Source organism: Gracilinanus agilis, chromosome 6, assembly GCF_016433145.1.
Source record: "Gracilinanus agilis isolate LMUSP501 chromosome 6, AgileGrace, whole genome shotgun sequence".
Classification (NCBI taxonomy): Eukaryota; Metazoa; Chordata; class Mammalia; order Didelphimorphia; family Didelphidae; genus Gracilinanus; species Gracilinanus agilis.
The window spans coordinates 118490587-118513370 of record NC_058135.1 but is presented as its reverse complement, the minus strand read 5'-3'; the positions used below and the strand labels follow the sequence as shown (position 1 = coordinate 118513370).

The 22784-nt window shown below is 39.6% G+C and overlaps 1 protein-coding gene across 4 annotated transcripts in view; it reads left to right on the top strand.

Annotated features, from left to right (window-relative positions):
- The window catches only part of TRIM2 (tripartite motif containing 2), a 55606-nt gene that overhangs the window by 15009 nt on the left and 17813 nt on the right, over positions 1–22784 (top strand). For 2 of the 4 annotated variants that reach the window (XM_044682392.1, XM_044682391.1), the window contains exons 3-5: positions 7584–7735; positions 9718–9898; positions 11678–12401. In XM_044682392.1, coding sequence (XP_044538327.1) covers positions 7584–7735; positions 9718–9898; positions 11678–12401 — 1057 coding nt within the window. The remainder of the gene's footprint in view (positions 1–7583; positions 7736–9717; positions 9899–11677; positions 12402–22784) is intronic. The other 2 variants (XM_044682393.1, XM_044682394.1) reach the window with 2 other exon arrangements.

Sequence of the window (22784 nt, the reverse complement as noted above, 5' to 3'; positions counted from 1 at the left end):
TTTAATAGTATTGCTTATTGTTTCTTCTAAGTTGTCCTTCACTCCTGTGTATTTGCATTCCCAGTCTCTTGTTCTCTCTTTTGCTTCTTGGGTGAGATTTGCCATTGCAGGTTTCAGTTTTTCTATTCTGTCCATTATTTTTGCTGTACAAGCTGTAAATTCTGTTTTCATAATTCTCATTTCTCTTTTGAATCACTTAGAAACATGTCATGGTTCCATGTTGTCCTCACATTCCATAGGGTCTTTTGTGTCTTTAAGTGCTAGCTCATTTTCCTTTGTTTCACATTGTTTATTCATAGCTGCCTTGACTAATTTACAAGATCCAAAGGCCACATATTTCCTTGTGCGATTAATGTTTTCCCTATCAGTTTATCTGCTTATGTTCAAAATCTTTGAGTTTTCTTCTTCCTGAAATCTTTTTCTGGATCTCTCCCCTCTGATGATGGTGGTTTCCTTGGAAGCTGGATCTCAAAGCATATCGGCCTGCTCTCCCTCTGAGCAATTTATGGTTCTCCAGCCTGAGTTTCTGGTCCAAATGACTTTTGGATGGATAGAATTGGACCCAACTGGATACTGAGCTCTTTTCCTCTGGCTTAGTATAGTCCTGGTGTCCTATCCCACTCTGATTGTTTCTCAATTCTATGTCCTGGCACTGACAGTTGAGAGACCTGCCCCCTGGTGTTAAAGGGCTAATTTCCACTGGTTATCGGATCTTTGCAGCATTGATACTATAGGGTTGGCTGTGCCAACTGTTATGGCAGAGCAGACTCTCACAATCTGGAGCCAGGGTCTTCACAGGCACTGGAAAGAGGGAGGGAAGATGGGTGTAGGGTTGTGTTTTGCTGTAAGCCCATGTGTCCAGTTCTTGAACCTGCTATTGCAGCCTCAGTGCTGGTAGCATGAGAAGAAATGGAAGAAGTGAGTGAGCTTAAGGTCAATAAGCATCAGTTTCAAATTAACCTTCTTCTGGATTTTAGACAGCTAAAGTTGCTTTATCTTTGGCATATAACTTCTTTTTGGGAGAGGTTGTGTAGATCGAGAAAATGTCTAGTTCTCCTTCTTGTTGCTCATGTCATCCAAAAGTCTTCCCAATAAATACTTAATAAGGGGGGCAGCTAGGTGGCTTAGTGGATTGAGAGCCGGGTCTAGAGACTGGATTCAAATCTGGCCTCGGACACTTCCTAGCTGGGTGACCTTTGGCAAGTCACTTAACCCCTGTTGTCTAGTTCTGTAATAGCAAACCTGTGGCATGTGTGCCAAAGAAGGCACCCAAAGCCCTCTCTGTGGGCATGAGCCCCATTTCCTGCCAGAGTTCATTACTAGAAGGGCAGAGGGACTTGGGCAGAGCTACTCCCTTCCCCCTCTCCACTACACCTGCCCCTCTGCCCCAGCAGCCCAATGGGAGCGCTTCCTCCCTCCCCTGTCGGGATTAAGGCAGGCTGCAGGGTGCTCATGGCACTTGGTCTGGGGACAGGGCATGGCACACAGTCTGGGAAGGGGCACAGCACCTGAGCTCTAAAAAGTTCACCATCATTATCTAGCCAATATCTATGCTATTATCTAGCCATTATCATGCTTCTGCCTCAGAATCATTACACAGTACTGATTCTAAGATGGAAGGTAAGGTATTTTTTTTTAATATTTAATAAAGATATTCAAAGCAGTGGGCTAGGCACTAGATTTAAAAAATGGGGGGGGGGAATCCTTGTTCTCTAAGTCTTTGAATTCTCCTAAGGTTAGCAATGAGATGCAACATATACATTAATAAGGAAACACAAAATACATATAAAAATAATGCAAAGTAATTTCAAGAGCTAGAGAACACTACTATAGGGACATCTGAAAAGGGGACATAGAAGAGGTCAGAACTGAGCTTGGCTTTGAAGGGAGCTTAGAATTCTGTGGGATAAGAGTGAGGAGAGAGAACAAACACCAGGCATAGAATGTCATGTACAAGGACCACCTAGCTGCCTAATTTGGTTGGACCATAGGATCTTCAAAGGGAAATCCTATGCAGTAAGCCTAGAAAGGTCTACCGGAGCCGGATTATAAAAGGCTTTAAAGTTCAAACAGAAGAGTGTATGTTTTAACCTCAAGGCAAGGGAGACCCACTGATGATGTCTGAAAGAGGTTGACATGGCCAGACTTGGAATTCAAAAACATCAATTTGGCAGCTATGAGGAAGATTGGTTAGAGAGAGAAGAAATTGAGAACTTGGTTTTTGATCTCAAGACCCTGTTTAGATCATTGGCTTCTATTTTATCCCACCTCCCCAGGTCTAGATTATTTTCAATGGATTCTTTCTTTATACCATAGGAGGCCATGCTGCCTCTAGGTCTGTCGGTCTCATAGCCTTGTTTTTTGTTTTGTTTTTGTTTTTTTAAACCCTCACCTTCCATCTTGGAGTCAATACAGTATTGGCTCCAAGTTAGAAGAGTGGTAAGGGTAGGCAATGGGGGTCAAGTGACTTGCCCAGGGTCACACGGCTGGGAACTGTCTGAGGACGGATTTGAACCTAGAACCTCCCATCTCTAGGCCTGGCTCTCAATCCACTGAGCTGCCCAGCTGCCTCCCATAGCCTTGTTAATCAGATTGCTCTTAGCAGTCATAACTCAAAAAGCAAAGAAAGAATCATCACAATGCTAGCTAGCTTTTATATAGCACTTTAGAATTCAGAGAAGTACTAGAAGAGGCTACTTCTAAAATAGGGCATGTGAGATTGTGGCCACATCCCTCACCCCACTCCCAAATGCCCCATTGAGTCTGGGCAGTAGTCCCAGGACACAGGTGGACAAGTTTATGCCTCTCCCCCTACCAGGGCAGGTGCAGTGAAGATGAGATAAAAGAAATTCCTTCCCTTTCTCTGCACCCCTCCTCACACCCACCGGCTATGATGGGCAGGAATCCTATTAGCTCTGTGGGAGACAGGGCAGCAGAGCAGCAGCTTGCCATCACTGGTACGCATGACCCGAGCCCTGTCAGGGGAGAGCTCTTTAATTCTCTGTGACTTTGACCTTCATCTGCAAACTGGGGCCCCTCATGGTAGTGATAGCACAGGATTATTGTGAGCCAGAACAATTGTGAATGAAGGCATTTTACAATTGCTGGGTATGAGCAAACTGGAAATAATGCATTCATCTTTTGGAGGCAAACCAGCACTGGCAGGCTCTTAGGCACTACATCCACTAGGGACACATTCCCAAAAGTCCCCCACGCAGAGACAAGAGGGGAAATTGTCTGTGAGAGGGAGAACCCTCCTTTTTTTCAATATTGTTTTTACATTTTTTCTTGGAAAATGTGGGTTATAAATTTTTAAGGATAACTAAAATGCTTATGACTTTTTAAAAATTTTGAAATACTAAGTGATTTTTACATAAAACTTTCTGTAGTTCCAGATCATCATAATTTAATATATACAGAGGACTGGAACATGACTTAATACAAATGCAAAAGCAAATTTTCTTTTGGCCTCTAACAAGCGCCAGAAATATTTTTCAAAATTTTATTTGATTTCTACACAGTCTTTTTTAACCTTAAGCTTCATCTCCATTGAACTCTCCCCTGTAAATAAGAGAAACAGCTGAGTAAAACCAACTGACACAATGACTACATCTGACAATGCATGCCACGTTCTCCATCCATTGTTATCCCCCTATACTACTAGAGGAGAGAGCTGTAATCTCTTACTACTTTCTTGAGATGACCAAGATTGGCTATCAACATCAACAATAATTATTCTGGGGTTTTTTGCTCTTTTTGTTTTTTATTTTTGTTTTTTTATTGCTCTTTTTGTGTACATTATTATAATTATTTTCTATATTATCTTTCTGCCTATGCTTTTTTTTGCTTTTTTATTGCTCTTTTTGTGTACATTATTATAATCAGTGTCTATGTTATCTTTCTGCCTATGCTTACTTAACTCTATCCGTTCATATAAATTTCCCATTATTTCTCATAATTCTTCATAGCGATCATTTCCTGTGGCACAATAATATTGCCTTATATTCTTCTACCAAAATTTGTTCAGCATTCCTTAGTTAACGGGAGCCCCCTTTTGGGATTTTTTTGCTTCCATATAAAGAAGCATTGCCAATTAAACAAGAGAAGGAGAAAGGGCTGAGCACTCTTTTTGCTTGAAACCTCTCTTGTTGAATTTTGGCGTAGAGTTGGTGGTGTCCCAGTAGTATAACATCAATTTACTTGAACAGAAATATAAAGGATGATAGTGTGCTCAATTTGACTGAATTACAAAAGAAACAGCACACTTAGGGCCAGCTTTTGGAAAGACGTTTTCCGATGTTGCAGAATGCAGAAAGCATCTTTGATGTTTGGATCAGGAATAAAGCCTGGGACTCTGCCAAGCCTATTCATCCTGCATCTTATTGCCAAGGCCTTTGCATGAGACATCCTCTGGTTCCTCTTGTTTCTAGCCTGCTTTGAATTCCTCCATTTTCCACAACAAAAGGAAGAAATTGTTCTTGGGTTTGGAATGAAGCCAAATTAATGTATCCTGGGAAGGCCTAAATTGCTTTCTGACCTGCAGACCATATTTGTAACCTGGAGTTCTTAAAATAGCCATAAAGAAGGTGGGGTAATTAGAGTTTGGATGTGGGGCACCAAAGATAGCCAGTGTCCAGAGGGAATGTCTCCTTCCTGAAGTGGCATTGCCAGCCCCAAGTTCTATATTATTACCACCCCCACCACTTAACTAAGCTCCAAACTGATACCCATTGTTGGTCTGACCCTTTCCTGGGCCCTCCTTCACTTCCCCCTCTTCTCCCACTTCCTCCCAAGAGACTGGGGTATTGGAAAGTCCTAGACCTTGCCAAGAAGGATCAAGGGGTTTTAAAGGGTACACGCAAGGAAGACTGCTTTGATAACATACCAAACTGAGTACAGTATATACTTTTTTTTTAAGCTATACATAACGATTCTTCTTTTTCGATTCTTTTTTGGTATATGGAAAATTCATGTTTGTGTTAGATTAAGAACAATAAAAAATAATCATAAATAGATCTTTCTGGTTCATTTCCTCCCCTTTCAGATTCCCAAACTCTTGGAATCTTCTCTAATTAGCTTACATCTCATATTCAATGACTCATCTGTTGGGAAAACAAAGGCCAACAGTTGGAATTGAAATGTAAAACATTTATTTGGGATAGAAATGAATAGCAAAACAATAGAAAGTAATCATAGCTTGTGCCCTATGATGACAGTCTCTTATTCTTTCTCTCCAGAATAATTTGGGGTTCATTTCTGTCAAAGATTTCCAGCTCCTATAAGGGAAAACCAGGTGATGTCTTATAGCCAGTGATTGTCTCAAAGGAGGCAATGGGGGCAAAATGTAAAGATTTCAGTGCAGAAAGCCTTGGGGTCCCTGCTCAAAAACTGCTACTACTAGAATATGAAGCTTTTCTGAATCCAGAACCTACATGTTCTGCTCCAATCAAGAATTCTCAACCACTCTCTCACTGCTTTTCTTTTTTTAAATTATATTTTATTTTGAATATTTTCCCATGGTTACATGTTCTTTCCCTCTCCCCAAGCCCCCCTACCCCCCCTTAGCTGATGTACAATTCCACTGGGTTTTACATGTATCATTGATTAAGACCTAATTCCATATTATTAATAGTTGGACTAGAGTTATCGTTTAGTGTCTTCATCCCCAATAACATCCCCATCAGCCCATGTCTCACTGCTTTTCTTAAGCCTCCATTTTGTCTTTTTCATACTCATTGATGTCTTACTTCTTCCAACACTTCCCCTCACTCATCTACTCTCATCACTGTATGCTGGAGTAGATCAGCTCTTTGACAAAGTAGGATTCTGCTTTCATTCAATCAGCAATAATTCCTTGGGACCTAGGGCCTCCTGGGAAATATAATGTCCTCCTATAAGCTTTAGGGGGATGAGACAGGTGCTTTCAACAAGAAAGGAATGCCTTTTGCAAGAGCCCAGGAAAAAGTACCAATACATCTTTGCTTGTCTGCAAAGCTTTTTTTCCAAATCTGCCAGGGCTCTCTTACTGTGAACAATATTTTCATTAGGAAGTTTATTCAAATGAATCTCTTTAATGGAATGAGAAGGAAAAGGAGTTCTGCTGCCCAGGATCTGCCCCCAATTTGTCTGTCAAGAAATAAAATGTATGCTATCCACTGTCTGCATAACAAAAAGATATTCAAACCCCAGTCTGTGGTCCATTTTAAGCAGCATAAAGCACAATATTCTACAACCTCCAAAAGAGGATTGTAATGGAAATTTTACCTCACTATGATGCCGAGAGACAGTTCATTGACTAGTGGTAATCTTATCTCGTTCTGCTTGCCCCCAGAAGAAGCAGTTATTGCCTGTTACAGGCTCACATTTAGGAAATACTATATAAAAACATGGAGAGGCAGCATGTCACAATGCTTGGAAGGCTAGAAGTAAATATTTCTCTGACTTGGAGTCTGTTGTAGACTTGAAATGGATGAAGGTGGCCTTCTCAGTATGTAGACTTCTAATTAAATAATGCCCTAATTAGGAAAAATTATAATTAAATAAAAATTCTTCTCTTCCTTTCCCTACTTCTCAGTGGTCTAACTAACTACTTTCTGAGAGGAAACTCTTTTTCTTTGTTAATTTTTAAAAATTAATTTAAAATTTGTTTTTATTTACATATTTGAGTAAAATCTTTAGAAAGAACCCAGACCTCCTGGAAGATGGATTTTGAAGGGTAATCAGACTTCGAGTAGGAACCCTTTAACCTAATTAAAGTTCTATCTAAATCTCCAACCTTGGCAAGATTGAACAGTTTAGGAAAATGATTCTCCAGGAAGTTCTGGACCTTTTAATTACCTCTCCCTGTGTTTGCTGTATCAGTGTAGTTTACTTAACTTTCATCCAGGATTGCTGTGAGCATCAAATGAGATAATAATTGTAAAGTGCTTAGCACCATATCTCTCACATAGGAAGCACCATATAATATGTTATCATGCCTCCCAGGGGCCATTGCAAAGATTAAAGAAGATAATGTACAGAAAGCACTTTGAAACCCCAAAGCACTTTACAGATGTCAATAAAGTATGCAGAACCACAGGAACAATTTGCACTGAGCCCATAATTATGTAAAGGTAAGCAACACTGAAAGACCAAGGAACCCTAATCCAAGCAGCTACTAAATAATCATATATATAGCACTTGATATATAAAAGGCCTAAAATATAGATTAACAAATAATAAAGCAACACCCTCAAATAGTGTAACAACAGTAACTAACCTTTATTTTTAAAGTTTTACAGCTTATTATATATTATCTCATTTGGGCCTCACAATGATCCTTTGAGGTTATAATTGCTATTATTATCCCCATTTTACAGATGAGGCAGATAGAAGATTAGTGAATTGTCCAAGATCGCTTACCTAGTAAATGGCTGAGATGGGGTTTGAACTCAAGGCTTACCGACTCCCAAATCCAGCTCTCTATGCCATTTATTGTGAATTATTGTTGTTGTTTTCAGGAAAATATATGTCACTCTAGTGAGGAGAGGGTAATACTGTATCCTTCCTCATGTCCAACTTGGAAGTGTTCTTGTGCCTCTTAGGTGATGGAATTTTACTGCCAGTCTTGTGAGACTGCCATGTGTCGTGAATGCACTGAAGGGGAACATGCTGAACACCCCACAGTCCCCCTCAAGGATGTGGTCGAACAACATAAAGCTTCTCTCCAAGTCCAGCTTGATGCTGTCAACAAAAGGTAAGCAGCCACGTCTCACTTTTCCTCTCTGATTCGCTGCCACGAGGATGATGTTTCACCTCATCATCCATCTTAGCAGGACTTTCATCCAAAGTAGGTTAGTGGGGTCATGTTACCCCTCGAGGAACTGGTATTACAACATCCATTTCACTCCTGCTCACAGGAACAACCGTGGATCATGGTTTTGTAACTACTGGCTGGTTTGAGGCAGGTCCTCTGTGTTGAGCTCAAACCTGGTTGGGTAATGAGCAGGAGTGTTAGCAATTTATTCAGTATGTTTCAAGATAGAAACTATTCAATCAAGGGAACCAAAGGATTCACATCAGGGTTCAGCCTCATTTAAGCTATGACTTGACACCCACCATTGACCACTGCTGCCTTTTTGGAGTTCTGATTCATCAAAGTGAAATGAACTAAGGCTGTGTTCTGCTTTTCCCATGTTTATTTCCTTATGGTGGGGTCACTAAGCCATTCTTTGCCTTAGTTTCCTTATCTGTAAGATGAGTATCATACTACCCCTAGCACCTACCTCACAGGTAAAGCTGACAGGAAATTATACACATAAAAGCATTTTTTAAACTTCAAAGCTCTATATAGTAACAATAATGGAGTAAGAAGAACCAAAGAACCAATCTGTATGATGCCTGCAATACCGTAAAGGCAAACAACATTGAAGACAGCAGGACTCTCATTTTGGGGAGGAGGGGGGAATCAAAGTAAGAAAGAAGGAAGGAAGGAGGGAAGGAAGGAAGGGAAGGGATGGGAAGTGGAGAGGGAGAGAGACACAGAGAGAACTCTTAATAAATAGGTATGTTTAAGCAAAAAGCAAGTTTGCCTATTGGCCAGTTCCAAAAATATACGTGTAATTCTGCATCTTGATTCCATCGCCATTCTTTTGTTCTTCAATATGAGACCTCTGGAATTGTAGTTGGTCAGTGCATTGATCAATGTTCTTAAGTCTTTCAAAGGCATTTGTTTTTAAAGTGTTGCTTTTGTATGAATTGCTCTCTGTATGCAGAAAGGTTTTTTTTTTGAGCTCAGAACTAATGTAGAATGAGTTTCATCATTAATTGTTCCCAATACCAAAAAAAATCAAAGATCCGGAAACCTCTCCCCACTGCCCAAAAATTACAACTCACATTGCTAGATACACTTTACAAAGCTCTTTATGTACAGTCATGGTTAAAGACATAGAAGTGATTTTTTTTGTTATGTATCATGTTTAGAGAACTAGCTATGTTACAGTTTAGTGCTGTTAATCAATAAACATGCATTAAGTGCCAGTAAATGTGCCAGGTACTAGAGATACAAGAATGGACAAAAGAAAGCTACCACCCTCAAAAAGCTCACAACATAAGTTGCTTTTTGGCACCTTAATTTCTCATGACTTTTTTTTCTTTTAAATCAATTTTTTGTTTTCTCAATTACACACAGAAAAAATATTTTCCCCCTCCCTCCCATCATTCTTCCTTCCTCCCAAAGTCAGGTAATATGATATAGGTTGTACACATATTATCATATAATATTTATTTACCTGTTTGTCATGTGTTGCTTACACAAAAGAAAAATTCATCGAAGGAAAGGGAGGAATGGCATGTTTCTGTCTGCATTTGGACTCTGTTTGCTCCATGTATAGCAGTGGATAGGATAGCCTTTCTGTGAATTCGGTGGAGCTGTCCTGGATCTTTGCCTTAAAACTTTTTTTTATAATTCTTACCTTCCAACTTAGAGTCAATACTTAGTATTGGTTCCAAGGCAGGACAACAGTAAAGGCTAGGCAACTGGGGTTAAGTGACTTGCCCAGGATCACACAAGTAGGAAGTGTCTGAGGTCATATTTGAACCCAGGATCTCCCATTTGACTCCAGGTGTGGCTCTCAATCCACTGAGTCACCTTGCTGCCCCCTTGCCTTAAAACTTTAAAGTTTTAAAGGCAACAATTTTGAGTTCCAAAATGTAATCTTTCATGATTTTCTTCCCCAGGCTCCCAGAGATCGACTCTGCACTTCATTTCATATCGGAAATCATCCATCAGTTAACCAACCAAAAGGCTAGCATTGTAGATGACATTCATTCCACCTTTGATGAGCTCCAGAAGACTTTAAATGTGCGCAAGAGTGTGCTGCTGATGGAGCTGGAGGTGAATTATGGCCTTAAACACAAAGTAAGTGATTAGGTCTTTGATTTTTTTTTTAATGAGGTTTTTTTCCTTGTTTTTCAAGTAAATGCATGTGATCTCTGAGTGAGGAGTTTACTTTCTTGGGATCCAGAAGTACAGAGTGATCCCCTCATGGGTACTGAAGGGCCTGCTATACTTTGTATATACATAATAAACTCCCCAGATGAGCACTCGGATGTTTTCCCCCTTTTAGCACTTGTAGATACCTGGGACCTTAAGCACCAACTTATAAGAAATGGTCCTGCTCCATTCTCCCCACCCAACACACACACAATCACAACCCAAATAAATGTACACAAATACACACATGTACATGCCACCAATAAAATAAAAAGAAAAATTGGTTGCTCAGTAATTAGATTACACTTTAATCTAAATTGACCTCTTTTTTGGCTACCACTTGTTAAATTATTTTTATTAGCATTTATTTATTTTTTCCCTCCCACTATCCCCTCACAATGGAACAATTTTGAGAAATAATAACACCCTCACAATAAATATATCTAGTCCCTCCAAACAAATTTCCACAGGTACCATGTTTAAATTTACGCATCTCATTCTGGGTTTTAAGTCCATCACCTCTCTGGCAGGAGTTGAATGCTGATAAGCCTTCTTTGGACCTCTGGAATCCTGGTAGATCATTCCATTCCTCAGAGTTCTAAAACTTGACTGCCCCATCTGAAGTGTTTGCTCACTAATGCCTACATCATTCCCTACAAATACGCTTCAGTCTGAACATTGATAAGCCATCTCCATGTGTTCTAGTTTGTCTACAAACAAAAACAGAAATAAAAAGTAGGTGGCCTTTCTGGCCCACAAAGGCTTCTTCATTGGTGTAGTTTTGGGTTGTTTTGATCACTGCAGTAGTGAGAAGAAAGGTCTGGAATAATGAGTATTTCAGATGTTAAGAGGATCCATCTGCTTGCCAAGCTCTTTGTTCTGAGCTAACCACCTGCTCACGTCAAAACCCCGTGTACTTTGGAACAGGCGAAGGGCAGGGAAATGGGAGGAGGAGAAGCATGTGTGCCTTCAAGGATTCAGGAGCATTTAGCATTTTAGAAGACTTCACATTGACCGGTCAATCACAGAACAAGCATCTTCTAAGTATTGATTGTGTGTACAGAACTGTCTGCTAAGAGCTGATTGGACAAACAAAGACAAAAACTCCCAGATCCTGTTCTCAAGGGGCTCTCCCTCAAAAAGGAGAGATGGCATGGAAAGAATTATGTACATCCAATACAGAGATAGTGTGAATGGAAGGTAATTTAGGGAGAAATGAGTGGTGGAAGTGTAAAGAGGTTGGAGTGTTTCTTTCTTTTCAAATTCTGTCCTCTACTACTTTTAAGTTTGTCCATGTGATGTTGGGCAAGTCACGTATCCTCCATGGGTCTCTGTTTCCTCATGTGGAAGATAAAGGATTTGTACTAAAATGTGGCTCAAGGGGTCAAGGTTCCTTCCAGCTCTCCATTGATGAACCTATCATTCTATGAAGAGTTTCCCATTTAAAATGGAATTTGCCATCAACAGGTTTGTCTATACAATGAAACATTGTAAGAGCCCTTCAACGAACAGGTTTTGTAGCCTTATCTTTGTCTGCCCAAGGCAGGACCACAAAGCAAGCCCTTCTCTTCCTGCCCTCCTGCTTCTCTTTAGCCCTTCTTGGGCTGAACTCATTTGACTTGTCTGATGAGGAAATGTGTTTCCTTCCTAGTTGTAAGGCCAAACTTATCCTGTCACTAATCAGGCATCTTGCTTTGCTCGCAGGTCCTTCAGACCCAATTGGACACTCTGTTGGAGGGACAGGAGAATATCAAAAGCTGCAGCAATTTTACTGCTCAGGCCCTCAACCATGGCACCGAAACAGAAGTCTTGCTAGTTAAGAAACAGATGAGTGAGAAGCTCAATGAACTCGCCGATCAAGACTTTCCCCTGCAGCCCCGGGAAAATGATCAGCTGGATTTCATTGTAGAGACTGAAGGACTTAAGAAATCTATTCACAACCTGGGGACTATTTTAACCACCAATGCTGTGGCCTCTGAAACAGTTGCTACGGGCGAAGGGCTGAGGCAGACTGTGATTGGACAGCCTATGTCAGTTACTATAACAACCAAGGACAAAGATGGGGAGCTGTGTAAATCTGGGAACGCCTATATCACTGCTGAACTGAGTACTCCTGATGGGAGTGTGGCAGATGGAGAAATACTTGACAATAAAAATGGTACTTATGAATTCTTGTATACTGTACAGAAGGAAGGAGATTTTACCCTCTCCCTGCGACTTTATGACCAGCATATTCGAGGCAGCCCATTTAAACTTAAAGTCATCCGTTCAGCAGATGTGTCTCCCACCACTGAAGGTGTCAAGAGGCGCGTAAAATCTCCGGGAAGTGGTCACGTAAAGCAAAAGGCTGTGAAAAGACCCGCAAGCATGTATAGCACTGGAAAAAGAAAAGAGAATCCAATTGAAGATGACTTGATCTTTCGAGTAGGTAAGGAAAACATGAAAGCTGACTGAAACAGGCATTGGGGAAAATTCATTTCTGCCTCCTGATGGCTTGAAAAGTTTTATTAAATGCAAAATTTGTTAAGAGTTAAATTTCCTGCTTGAAAAATGTTAGAAGATGCAAGATTGTCCAGCTACGTGAAATTTTGATGTCTCCTCCAGATTAGTGTGGAGGTCACATTTCCTAGGTAGACTGTAGGCTTCTTGAAGACAAGGAATGTGACATTTTTCATTTATATACTTGGCTTCTAAAAATTAGCATCAATATGACCCTGGACAAAGCACTTTGTTGAGTTGAACTGAATATGTGAAATTCAAAGCTGGTTAGAATTAGTTTAGTTTAGTTTTGTTTTTTTAAACCCTTACCTTCCAAATTAGAATCAATACTACATGTTGCTTCCAAGGCAGAAGAATGATAAGGTCTGTGCAATGAGGGTTAAGTGACTTGCCCAGGGACATACAGCTAGAAAGTGTTTAAGACCAAATTGGAACCTAGGACCTTCCATCTCTAGATCTGGCTCTCAGTCCACTGAGTCACCGAGCTGCCCCCTAGAATTAGCTTTTAATTTTGCTGTGAACTTTGCTGAAGTGAACCTTGAATGCAGCCTGTGGCTACAGAGGAATAGAATTAGTGGGGATAATTGAATGGCAGATTGTCCCAGAGTTTTGAGTTTCAGCTTCATTACCTGACCCATCTTTTGTGAGAACTCTCCTATAACTAAGTTGACTGGTTTGAGTTTCATGCCCATTCACACTCTGCAGTTAAAGGGTGAAAAAGAAAGAGACAGAAAATAAGCTAAGGATGAGGATGATCAGTTCTCAAATAATTAAGAATCTAGTGGACAGCTATATCTATCACTGGCAACTAGAAAAGACATTTTCTTATTCAAGCGCTATAGTGTAGTTGAAAGAGAGATGGATTTGGAGTCAGAAGACCTGGGTTTGAATTCTGGCTCTGTAACTTAATAACTTGTGTGAATGAGTGAACGGATGAGAATGAATAAAATTGGCATTTTTATCACTTGCCAATCACCGTGCTTGAAATATAAATGCAGGATGGGCCCTGCCTTCAAAGAATCTAGATGCTAACAGTGGAAGGCAGCATATCCAGAGGAGAAGTATCCAGAAAGAATATTTTTGTCTGGGAAATCATAGGATGATGAGTAGAGTCATAGGAGAGTTCATTGACATGCCTTTTATGGTTGCAAATATTTAATTACATTCCAGAGCAGAAGGTGGAAATGGGGGGGGGGCAGGAGGCAGAAGGAGGAGCAGGGAAAGAAGAAGAGAAGGGCAGCTAACCATCATCATCATCATTCTGGGACGAATAGGCTATATGCTTACTCTGAAATTCCCAGTGATCCAGAGAACTTGGCTTCTAAAAATTAACACCACTATGACCCTGGACAAGTCACTTAGCCACCCTGAGTTTCTCCAGCTTCTTCCTTGGTAAAAAGAGGGGGTTGAACTAAAACCCCATGATTCCATCTGCTTATCTCATTGTTAGTTGACTCTTGTGTCTTCGGGGTTAAAGCTGTATCTTGCTGAAGGCTGTGATGACACCAATTGATTGATCCCTTCAGTAATGGAGGTGATGTAACAAATCCTTTGGCAGACCAGCTGTTGGGGCTGGAGTAGTTAATTGGCACTTGGGTGCACAGGTGGCAGAGATGTGCAATCAATCAATCAATCAACAAGCATTTATCAAGCAGACAGTGAAGGATTTCTTTTTTAACTCTTACCTGCATTATGAGTTATAGACTTCATCTAGACTTCATCTTTTCCTCCTTGCTGTTGAGTGCTACTAACTGCCATTCAGGGACCAGGAGACTATTTCTGACCAGAATTTGCTGGGCTTGAGGAATGGTAGTTGTGTATTAGCTACCCACATATGCTCAGGGCTGTGGCAGGCTGTCTAGAATGGTAACTCAAACCTCTCTTTACATTGGTTACAAAGAAAAGGAAGCCTTTTGTCAGGATTCAGAACTCAGTTGTTCCCAGTAAGAAAAAAAAAGAGAGAGAGATAACAGATTTCATTGACCATTAATCACCTCTGCCTTAGAATTTCTAATTGGTTACCACATTAGGCTCAAGAATATGTTAAAAATTAGTACATAGTAATATGCAAAACAAAGATTTGTACAAGAACACAACATAGCTATAGTGAGTGCCACATAGTAGGTGCTTAAGAAATTCTTCTTGAGGGTGCAGCTAGGTGGCTCTGTGGATTGAGAGCCAGGCCTAGAGGCAGGAGGTCCTACGTTTAAATCTGGCCTAAGAGACTTTGTGTGAGCCTAGGCAAGTCTTCTGCCTTAGAACCAACACAGTACTGATTCTAAGACAGTAGATAAGAGTTAAAAAAAAAAGAGAGAGAGAAGAAAAGAGAAGAAAAGGAATTACTTAAATTCTAGTTCAGTAAAAAGAACTGTGGATTTCACAAAAGACCAAAGTTCAAACCCCAAGTCTAACATTTATTGTGTGACTTTGGGCAAATTACTTAATTACCCTGATCCTCAGTTTCTCCTTCTAAGAATAGTTATACTTCTCCTTTCATCTCTATCACACTATTCTTAGGCACAAATGAAATGATTGTAGAAAGCCCAGCAGATGAGAAAGAATTGTATAAATAAACAGCAGGATCATTTATTGTTATTCTCTTCAGCATGAATAGGCCATGCTTTCACCAAAGCTCTCCTTGACATCAATGGGAGGGCTTGGTTGGGTTGGTTTTTTCCAGGACAGAACTTGGCTACAAAATTTTGGAAGCTTAGAATTTGATTCTTGCCTGAAATGTCTTTTGACTGCTTTTGTTTTCTAAAGAAGAGATACTTAATACTCTCTCCTTCTCCTTCCCAACTCTGAAAACCTAATTATGTTGCCTTAATGAATGAATGATGATTGGGATCTAACAGCATCTCTGAAAACTGCCTTGAAATGGAAATGTCTTAGCTAAGTAACCTGAGCATCTGGGCAAGATAATAGGGCCTTGAAATGTCAGGAATTCTTTGGTGTTCCAGTTTGCTGACTAGACACCATAAACTAGTTCTGTCAGCTCCTCAAGAAAGTCCCAGAACAAAGAGAAGAAACCAGAAGCTGTGGGAAGTTGTGAAAGTGCAGTCAGATGCAATTTAAATATGTAATTAATATGCTGCTTCCCTGGGATACACAAAAAGGGTTTTGAATGGAAGTCTCCCTAGTAACAGGCATTTGTACTCCTGTTTGCCTTTCAGTCTTAAATAGGGTTTGTAGAATCATTCCGGTTATTTAGATTAGATTCAAATGCCTAGAAAGGAGAAATTATTTCATCAGACCACAAGACATGATATATCAGTAACTAAAGAGGACTATATGTGGTCCACAAATGCCATCCCTTGGTCCCTCCTTTCCCCCTTAGAGATAGGGCATGAGGGTAGACACAATGATTGGAAAATAATAGGTACTTAATAAATGCTTTTAAAAAATTCACTTGGTGATAAGATAAAGGCTGAAAGTATTCATCAGATAAATGAAAGTTGAGGCAATGATCTAAATAAAAGGGGATAAAGGGGCAAACCAAAAGAGTAATTATCCCAGATGAAGCTAGGTAGCTCAGTGATTTAAGAGCCAGGCATAGAGACAGGAGCTCCTGGATTCAAAATTGACCTCAGACACTTCCTAGTTGTGTGACCTTGGGCCAGTCACTTAACCCCACTGCCTTACAATACACAATATGGACTCTGAAATGAAAAATAAGCTAAAGAAAAAGTTATTATCCCATTTCTAGAAACCAGATGTTTTAAAGAACCTTCAGGTCAATCCATTCTTCAGTGATATGTAGAGCCCTTCAGAATATTCCATGGAAAGGGATGGAATAAGAAGCATTTATTAAGCATTTACTATGTGTCTGTGCAAAGTGTGAGGATACAAAGAGAAAATGAGATAGTCCTTGCTTTCCAAGAACTCATATACTGATTAAAGAGATTTTTCATTCATAAGAATATAACCCTGGGATCTCAAGACTTGTTGTTGACATGAGACTCTTCTCTGTGGTGGAGAGAATGATTACTCTTCACTCTGTGCCATCCAAGAAGGGAGATCAAAACCCAGATTTGAGCCCCAGGTTGCATTCAGTTCATGGTACATGCAAAAAATAGGCAGTACTTTGGTGGGTCAGGGCAGATGTCAAGATCCAAAGGACATCTAAGTTCTTGTCCTGGTTCTGCCATTTGCTAAACTGTAAAACCTTGAGCAAGTTATTATCATTCAGCCTCAGTTTCCTTGTCTGTATAATGAGGAATTGCCATAGGACCTATATCACAAGACCATTTGGAGTATTCAATGAGATAACATACATTCACATGTTTTATAAGTGATAAATCCTTTTAGAAACATAGGATATTGCTTTTGTTATTTAGCATTTTCCAAATTTAAGTTTGTAAGTTATTTGAAGTCTGAATTTTTGCCTTATTTTTGGCAATGGAATATAGTTATTTCAGTTCTATCTTTGAGTGAGTTTGGCCAACCAGATTGGTCATGACATACACTATAGATTCAGAGATTGCTAGAGGTGGAAGGCAACTTTGAGGCCATCTAGTTCAACCTTAGTATTTTAAAAATGAGATCTAAAGAGATGAAGTGATTTATTTAAGATCACATAGTTAATTAATAGTAGAACAGAGATCTGTCTTTAGCTGATGAGTACATTAGGTCCACTCACAAGTTCCTTTTTGCTTGGTAGTCATATAATATAACATTATAAGCTCTCCCTCATTTTTATCTCTCCCCAGTCCAATCTGTCCTCTATTCAGTTGCCAATAAGATTTTCCTGCCTATGTTATCTCTGACTCCCTCTTCCAATAAATTCCATTGTCTCCCTGTCTCTTGGCTCTTTGTCTTGCCACTGGATTTCAATGACTGGAAGAGAAAGGGCTGCTGACAATTTTGTACAGCTCTACTTCATTTAAATCCTGTTCATACACCAGTCAAGACCATGCTGCATGCAACTGGTCCTCTTTGAAAATGGAGGACAACCTCTAGAATCAAAAATTAAGTCCTCTGTCATTTAAAACTCTCTGCAATCTAGTCCCTTCCTCCTTTTCCAGGTCATCATTCAATTTACTCCCCCTCCATGACCTCAAGGATTCATTTCCCTAGCCTTTTTCCTTTTGCTTGTGCCCAAAGCTCCATATCCTTTCCCTGGCTGTCCCCTTTGCCTAGAATATTTGTCCTCTTCATCTCAACATCTTAGTTTCCTTGGTTTCCTTCAAGATTGTTCAAATCCCAGTTTCTACAAGAAGCCCTTCCAGGTCTTCTGGCTGCTTGTGCCTCCCCCTCTGAGTCTACTCTCTATATGTCTTGTATATGACTAACTATTTTCTTGTTTGCCTCCTCATGAGACTTTAAGTCCTCAAAGACAGATACTATTTTTGGCTTTCTTTGTATCCTCATGCTTAGCACACTGTCCGACATAGAGTAAGCAACTAATAAATTCTTAACAAAGATAAAACAATTGAGGAAGAAGAGTTTTATAATTTTAAGGGGACTAGTACCATACTCCTTTCAAAATCAGCTTGAAAAGCATTTAGCCTTTATCACATCAATACGGGATTTTTAATCCAATCTTCCAGAAGTAAAATCTAAAAGGTTACCTGGGTAAAGACTATGGAAATTATATGTTACATTAACAAGCTTCAGGAAAGAACAAAGATAACTTTCAGTGGATATTTAGGATTTTTAAAAAAAGGATTTGTCTCAGCTTCAAGAAAATGAAGAGTTACTTAATTTCAAAAAAATCAGAAATGCAGATATTCTCATCTCATGAAAGTTCATTTTACTTTATTTTATCTCTGGGCTGAAATAAATACAGTAACTTCCCTTTATGTAGTACTCTGCAGTTGATGTACATCTTATTTAATCCTTACAACAACTCCATAAAGTGTGGATAAGGCATTATTATCTCCATTTTGCAAATGAGGAATAGAGGAATGGGAGCTTGAAGTTAAGCTATCTAAGGCCATGTAGCCAGTCCAGTACTTGAACCCAGCCCTTAATATTTATACAGCAGAAGTCATCTAGCTCAGACTTCTAATTTTACAGGAGAAAAAAACAGAGGTTCAGAGGGGTTAAACTCAAAGTTGCACAGGTAGTAAATGGTAATAATATAGTTATTGTAATGGTTTTGGCATGCTCTGCATGGAAAGGCTTAAATCCTGGCAACTTGTACTGGTGTTCCAGAGATTTGCTTAGACTAGACAGATAAGATCTAGAATCTGGAAAACCTTCATTTTCCAACTACAAGGGAGACTATTGTCTCTATTTTGGGATAGAATAGGAGGGCTGTGTCTTTGTGCTCAGTCCTCCTCTCTTCTACCTTCAGGTATTTCTACCTCCAGGATATTAGCCTGGAATTTTATCTATGTACTACAGAGCAGATATATGCAGTGCTCTTTTAGGAATTCGAGAATCTATTCATTTTTCAAAGCCAATAGTGTGATTTCACCATACATTCATGTGTAATTGAAAACACTAGTACGTGATAGGTATTCCTTGATAAAGAGTCTCCATTATGAAATTGAAATATACTTTTTAGAATTAGAACAGTGGTTCCCAAACTTTTTTGGCCTACCGCCCCCTTTCCAGAAAAAAATATTACTTAGTGCCCCTGGAAGTTAATTTTTTTTTAAATTTTAATAGCAATTAATAGGAAAGATAAATGCACCTGTAGCCATCACCGCCCCTCTGGATCGCTGCAGCACCACCAGGGGGGGGTGGCGCCCACTTTGGGAATCACTGAATTAGAATATACCAATGTCAACATTACCTATTCAGAAACTGGAACATAAATCTAAAAACAAAAAGGAGGAGAATCTCAAAAATTAATAAAGGTGGTTGTTGATTTGTTGATCCAGGACTCAAATAATGACATTCCTTCTATCAGTTCTTCCTCATTTATAGGGAAAATATTAGGTAACATAAAAAAGGGAATACCAGGTAAATATGGTGATGTGACATTGTCTATACTCTGACTTCTGGCAAAAAAAATTTTTTTCCCCTCCAAAATCAGACATAACCTCACTGGTATCTCAAAAAACAGTGCCATTCCCCCCCCCCTCCCCCCTTCATTCTGGGGAGGATTGTAAGCAATGGATGAGTAGGATCCTTTGTCCAATTCAAGTGGTCTCCATAGACTGAAAATGTTTGAAAAATGTAAATTTGGTACCTCTCCATTTTTTCTTCGTCCCCATCTTGTTTTGTCTGACTCTTGGTTACTTCTTAACTTTTTGAGTTTTCTTAGGGTCCCCCCTTCCATATCTAGGTTTATGATCTGGTGATTATTTACTTTACCCAACTATCATGCTTTTAGAAGTTTCTTTAGAATGCTTTTGTCAGGGTAAAGTTTGATTCTCAAAAGTACTGGATATGCCTCTGCAGTCTTTAAAAAAATAAATTCAAGAAGCATTTATTAAGCTATATACTAAGTACTAGAGATAAAAAGTCAACATGAAATTAGTCCCTTACCTCAAGGGACATACATTCTACTTTTGGTGTTTGGGAAGGGACAAGAGGATACCACATTCATACAGGTAAGTTAATACAAATGGAGGAGAACACTGATATCTGGTATAGACAGGAAAGGCATTCTCTTTTTGTTGTTGTTCAGTCATTTTCAGTTGTGTCTGACTCTTTGACCCAATTTCGGTTTTTTTTAGCAAAGATACCAGCACAGTTTCCTTCTCAAACTCATTTTACAGATGAGAAAATGGAGGCAAACAGGGTTAGGTGACTTGCCCAGGGTCACAAAACTGTCTGATGCCAAATTTGATCTCACCAAGATGAGTCTTCCTGAGTCAAGCCCAGTGCTCTATCTAATGCACTAACTTCCCCACATTTTCTCTTATAGTTCTATTAATTTTGCCATGCCTACTAGTCAAAAGATGATAGTCAGTGGCTTTGAGAGATGAAGCTAAAGCCAGTTGGACAAGACCAATTAAGTACCCTGTGCCCCAAGGGCTGGCATGCCTTTGGTCCTTGTGCCCATGATGTCACACTAGCTGACTTCCATTGAACAGTGTTGCTACCATTCCTCCCACTCTGATGCCGCACACCCAAACAGTAGCTGCCCTGTGTAATGGTCAACAAAATAACAGGACCCTATTTCTCAGAAATTGATAGCCTGTGCCTACTATCACATACACAAGGTTTAGCATGCCCTCACCTAGCCCCTACACATGAAAAGACCAGGACTTGGCCATATCACTTTTGAAAGCTTTTCAGTACCCAGTGGTTAGCACATAAATAAGTGCTTAATAAATTGCCTGATGATTAGTTGATTGGCTGATTGATAGACTTAGAAGTAGAATAGACTTAGGGCACTGGACTTGGAGTTGGAAAGACCATGCTTCAAATCCAGCTTCAGTTACTTAATCAGATGGGTGAACCTAGGCAGGTAACACTTCCTCTCTCTGCCTTTGTATTCTCATTTGTAAAATAAGAGTTTTGATGGCCTCCAAAGTCCCTTCAAGCTCTAACTCTATGATCCTTTGAACTTTCTCATTTTAAAGATGAAGAAGGGAAGGAAAGGCCTGAGAGGTAACTTGGCTCAGGTTATTTGGGTAGTAATTGGCAGAAAAACATTGGCCAGAATTACATTGAGTTCAGGTCCTCTGGCTTCAAATCCAGTACTTTTTTTCTATTATATAACACTGCTTTTGAGGAAAATTTATACAAGAATGACTATATATGAGATGTGGCTACCTATTACAGGAATCCCATAAAAGTTTCTTCTGTCTGGACTACTTCTTTTGAAACAAAAGATGTTTATTTTTTCCATTGCCTAGAATATATATTTTCATGAATTTAGACCATAGTCCTTTTCCCTTAAGGGCAACAGTCTTTGATTAACAAGGTCAGCCTAGGAAATAGCATTAGATTGTTTTGTTCCCCTGTATTATGAATGACCTGGCTCTCAGCTCTCCCATCCTATCTGTAGGCTTAGCCCCATTCTCACCTTGGGCCAATCTGGCCCCTAATATAAAGGAAATCAGAAGTATGTGGATTCAAAACTCAGTTAACTCACTTGTCTTACTTTTGATTCCTGACTTTTGAATTCATTTCTACTAACACAGTTGTCCTTTTTGCAGATATTCTAAGTTTTTGTTTCACAGATCCTTTGGGCCTATGAACCAATAAGTTTCTTGTGAAGCCTATGGATGCTGCAAAATAATGATTGTCATCTTCATTTATAATTGAAGAAAACCAAAGTCTTCCTGATTTTTAGCCTGACTCACTGACCACTACACCATGCTGATGGCAGAGTAAATAGAGCTCTGGACCTGGAGCCAAGAAGACCAGAGTTCACATGTGGCTTCAGACACTTACTAACTCTGTGACCCTGGGCAAGTCACTTAATTTTGTTTGCCTCAGTTTCCTCATCTGTAAAATGAGCTGGGGAAGAAAATGGCAAATCACTCCAGTATCTTTGCCAAGAAAATCCCAAATAGTCACAAAGAATCAGACAGGACTGAAATGACTAAGCAACAACAACAATAACATTATGTTGCCTCTTGGTTCAATTGAAATGAGCCCTAAATATCTCTGAAACAAAACAAACATCCACTACCCTTTAAGGTTCTTTGACATTTTCTTGTCCTCACCTCATTCTCTTTCCTGATATTCTGTGAGGAGGTTGAATCAACTCCCTTATGTTTTGCTTATTAACCTGGAATGTTCACAGACAGGATAGCTTTTATTTATGTAGGAAGAAAATGCATTACTTGGGACATTACTATGTTAGTCCTTTAGAAATAATGTTCATAAATAGATCCCGTTCAAACAAAAACCAATGGGGCTTTCATCTCTTACTTTCTGTGGCCTTGCATTTTGATAAATGGTGTTCGAATTAGATGTCCTGTTTTTTCTTATAATGCTGCTGATAATCATTGAGTATCTCATTGCTGCCCAGCTTCTGTCTCTGCTAAATGGGAGAAATACTTGCCACTTATCTACCACTAGGAGGTCAGTGAGAATCAAGGAATTGGCATTGGCTGATTGCTTTGTGCTTCTCAGATGGGAAATGGAATTGTTTTTTTCTTATAAAATAGCCCTTGTTCTTACACCACACTGACAAATGCACAAAAGGAAACCATTGCCAGTTCAGTATGTTGTAAAGTGAAAGCTTCACAGCAGAGAAAATGTAACTCCCAAAAGGGAAGAAAGGAGAGGAAGTGTCCTCTTCCTGTATTCAGACAGAACCAACATTTGTGGATGTCAGTAGGATTTTCTTACAATCATCCAGAATGCCCTTTTCCCTGTAGAGATGACCCGCTGTAGTGGATAGAGAGCTGAATATATAGTCAAGAAAACCTTGATTCCAATCTACTCTGACATTTAT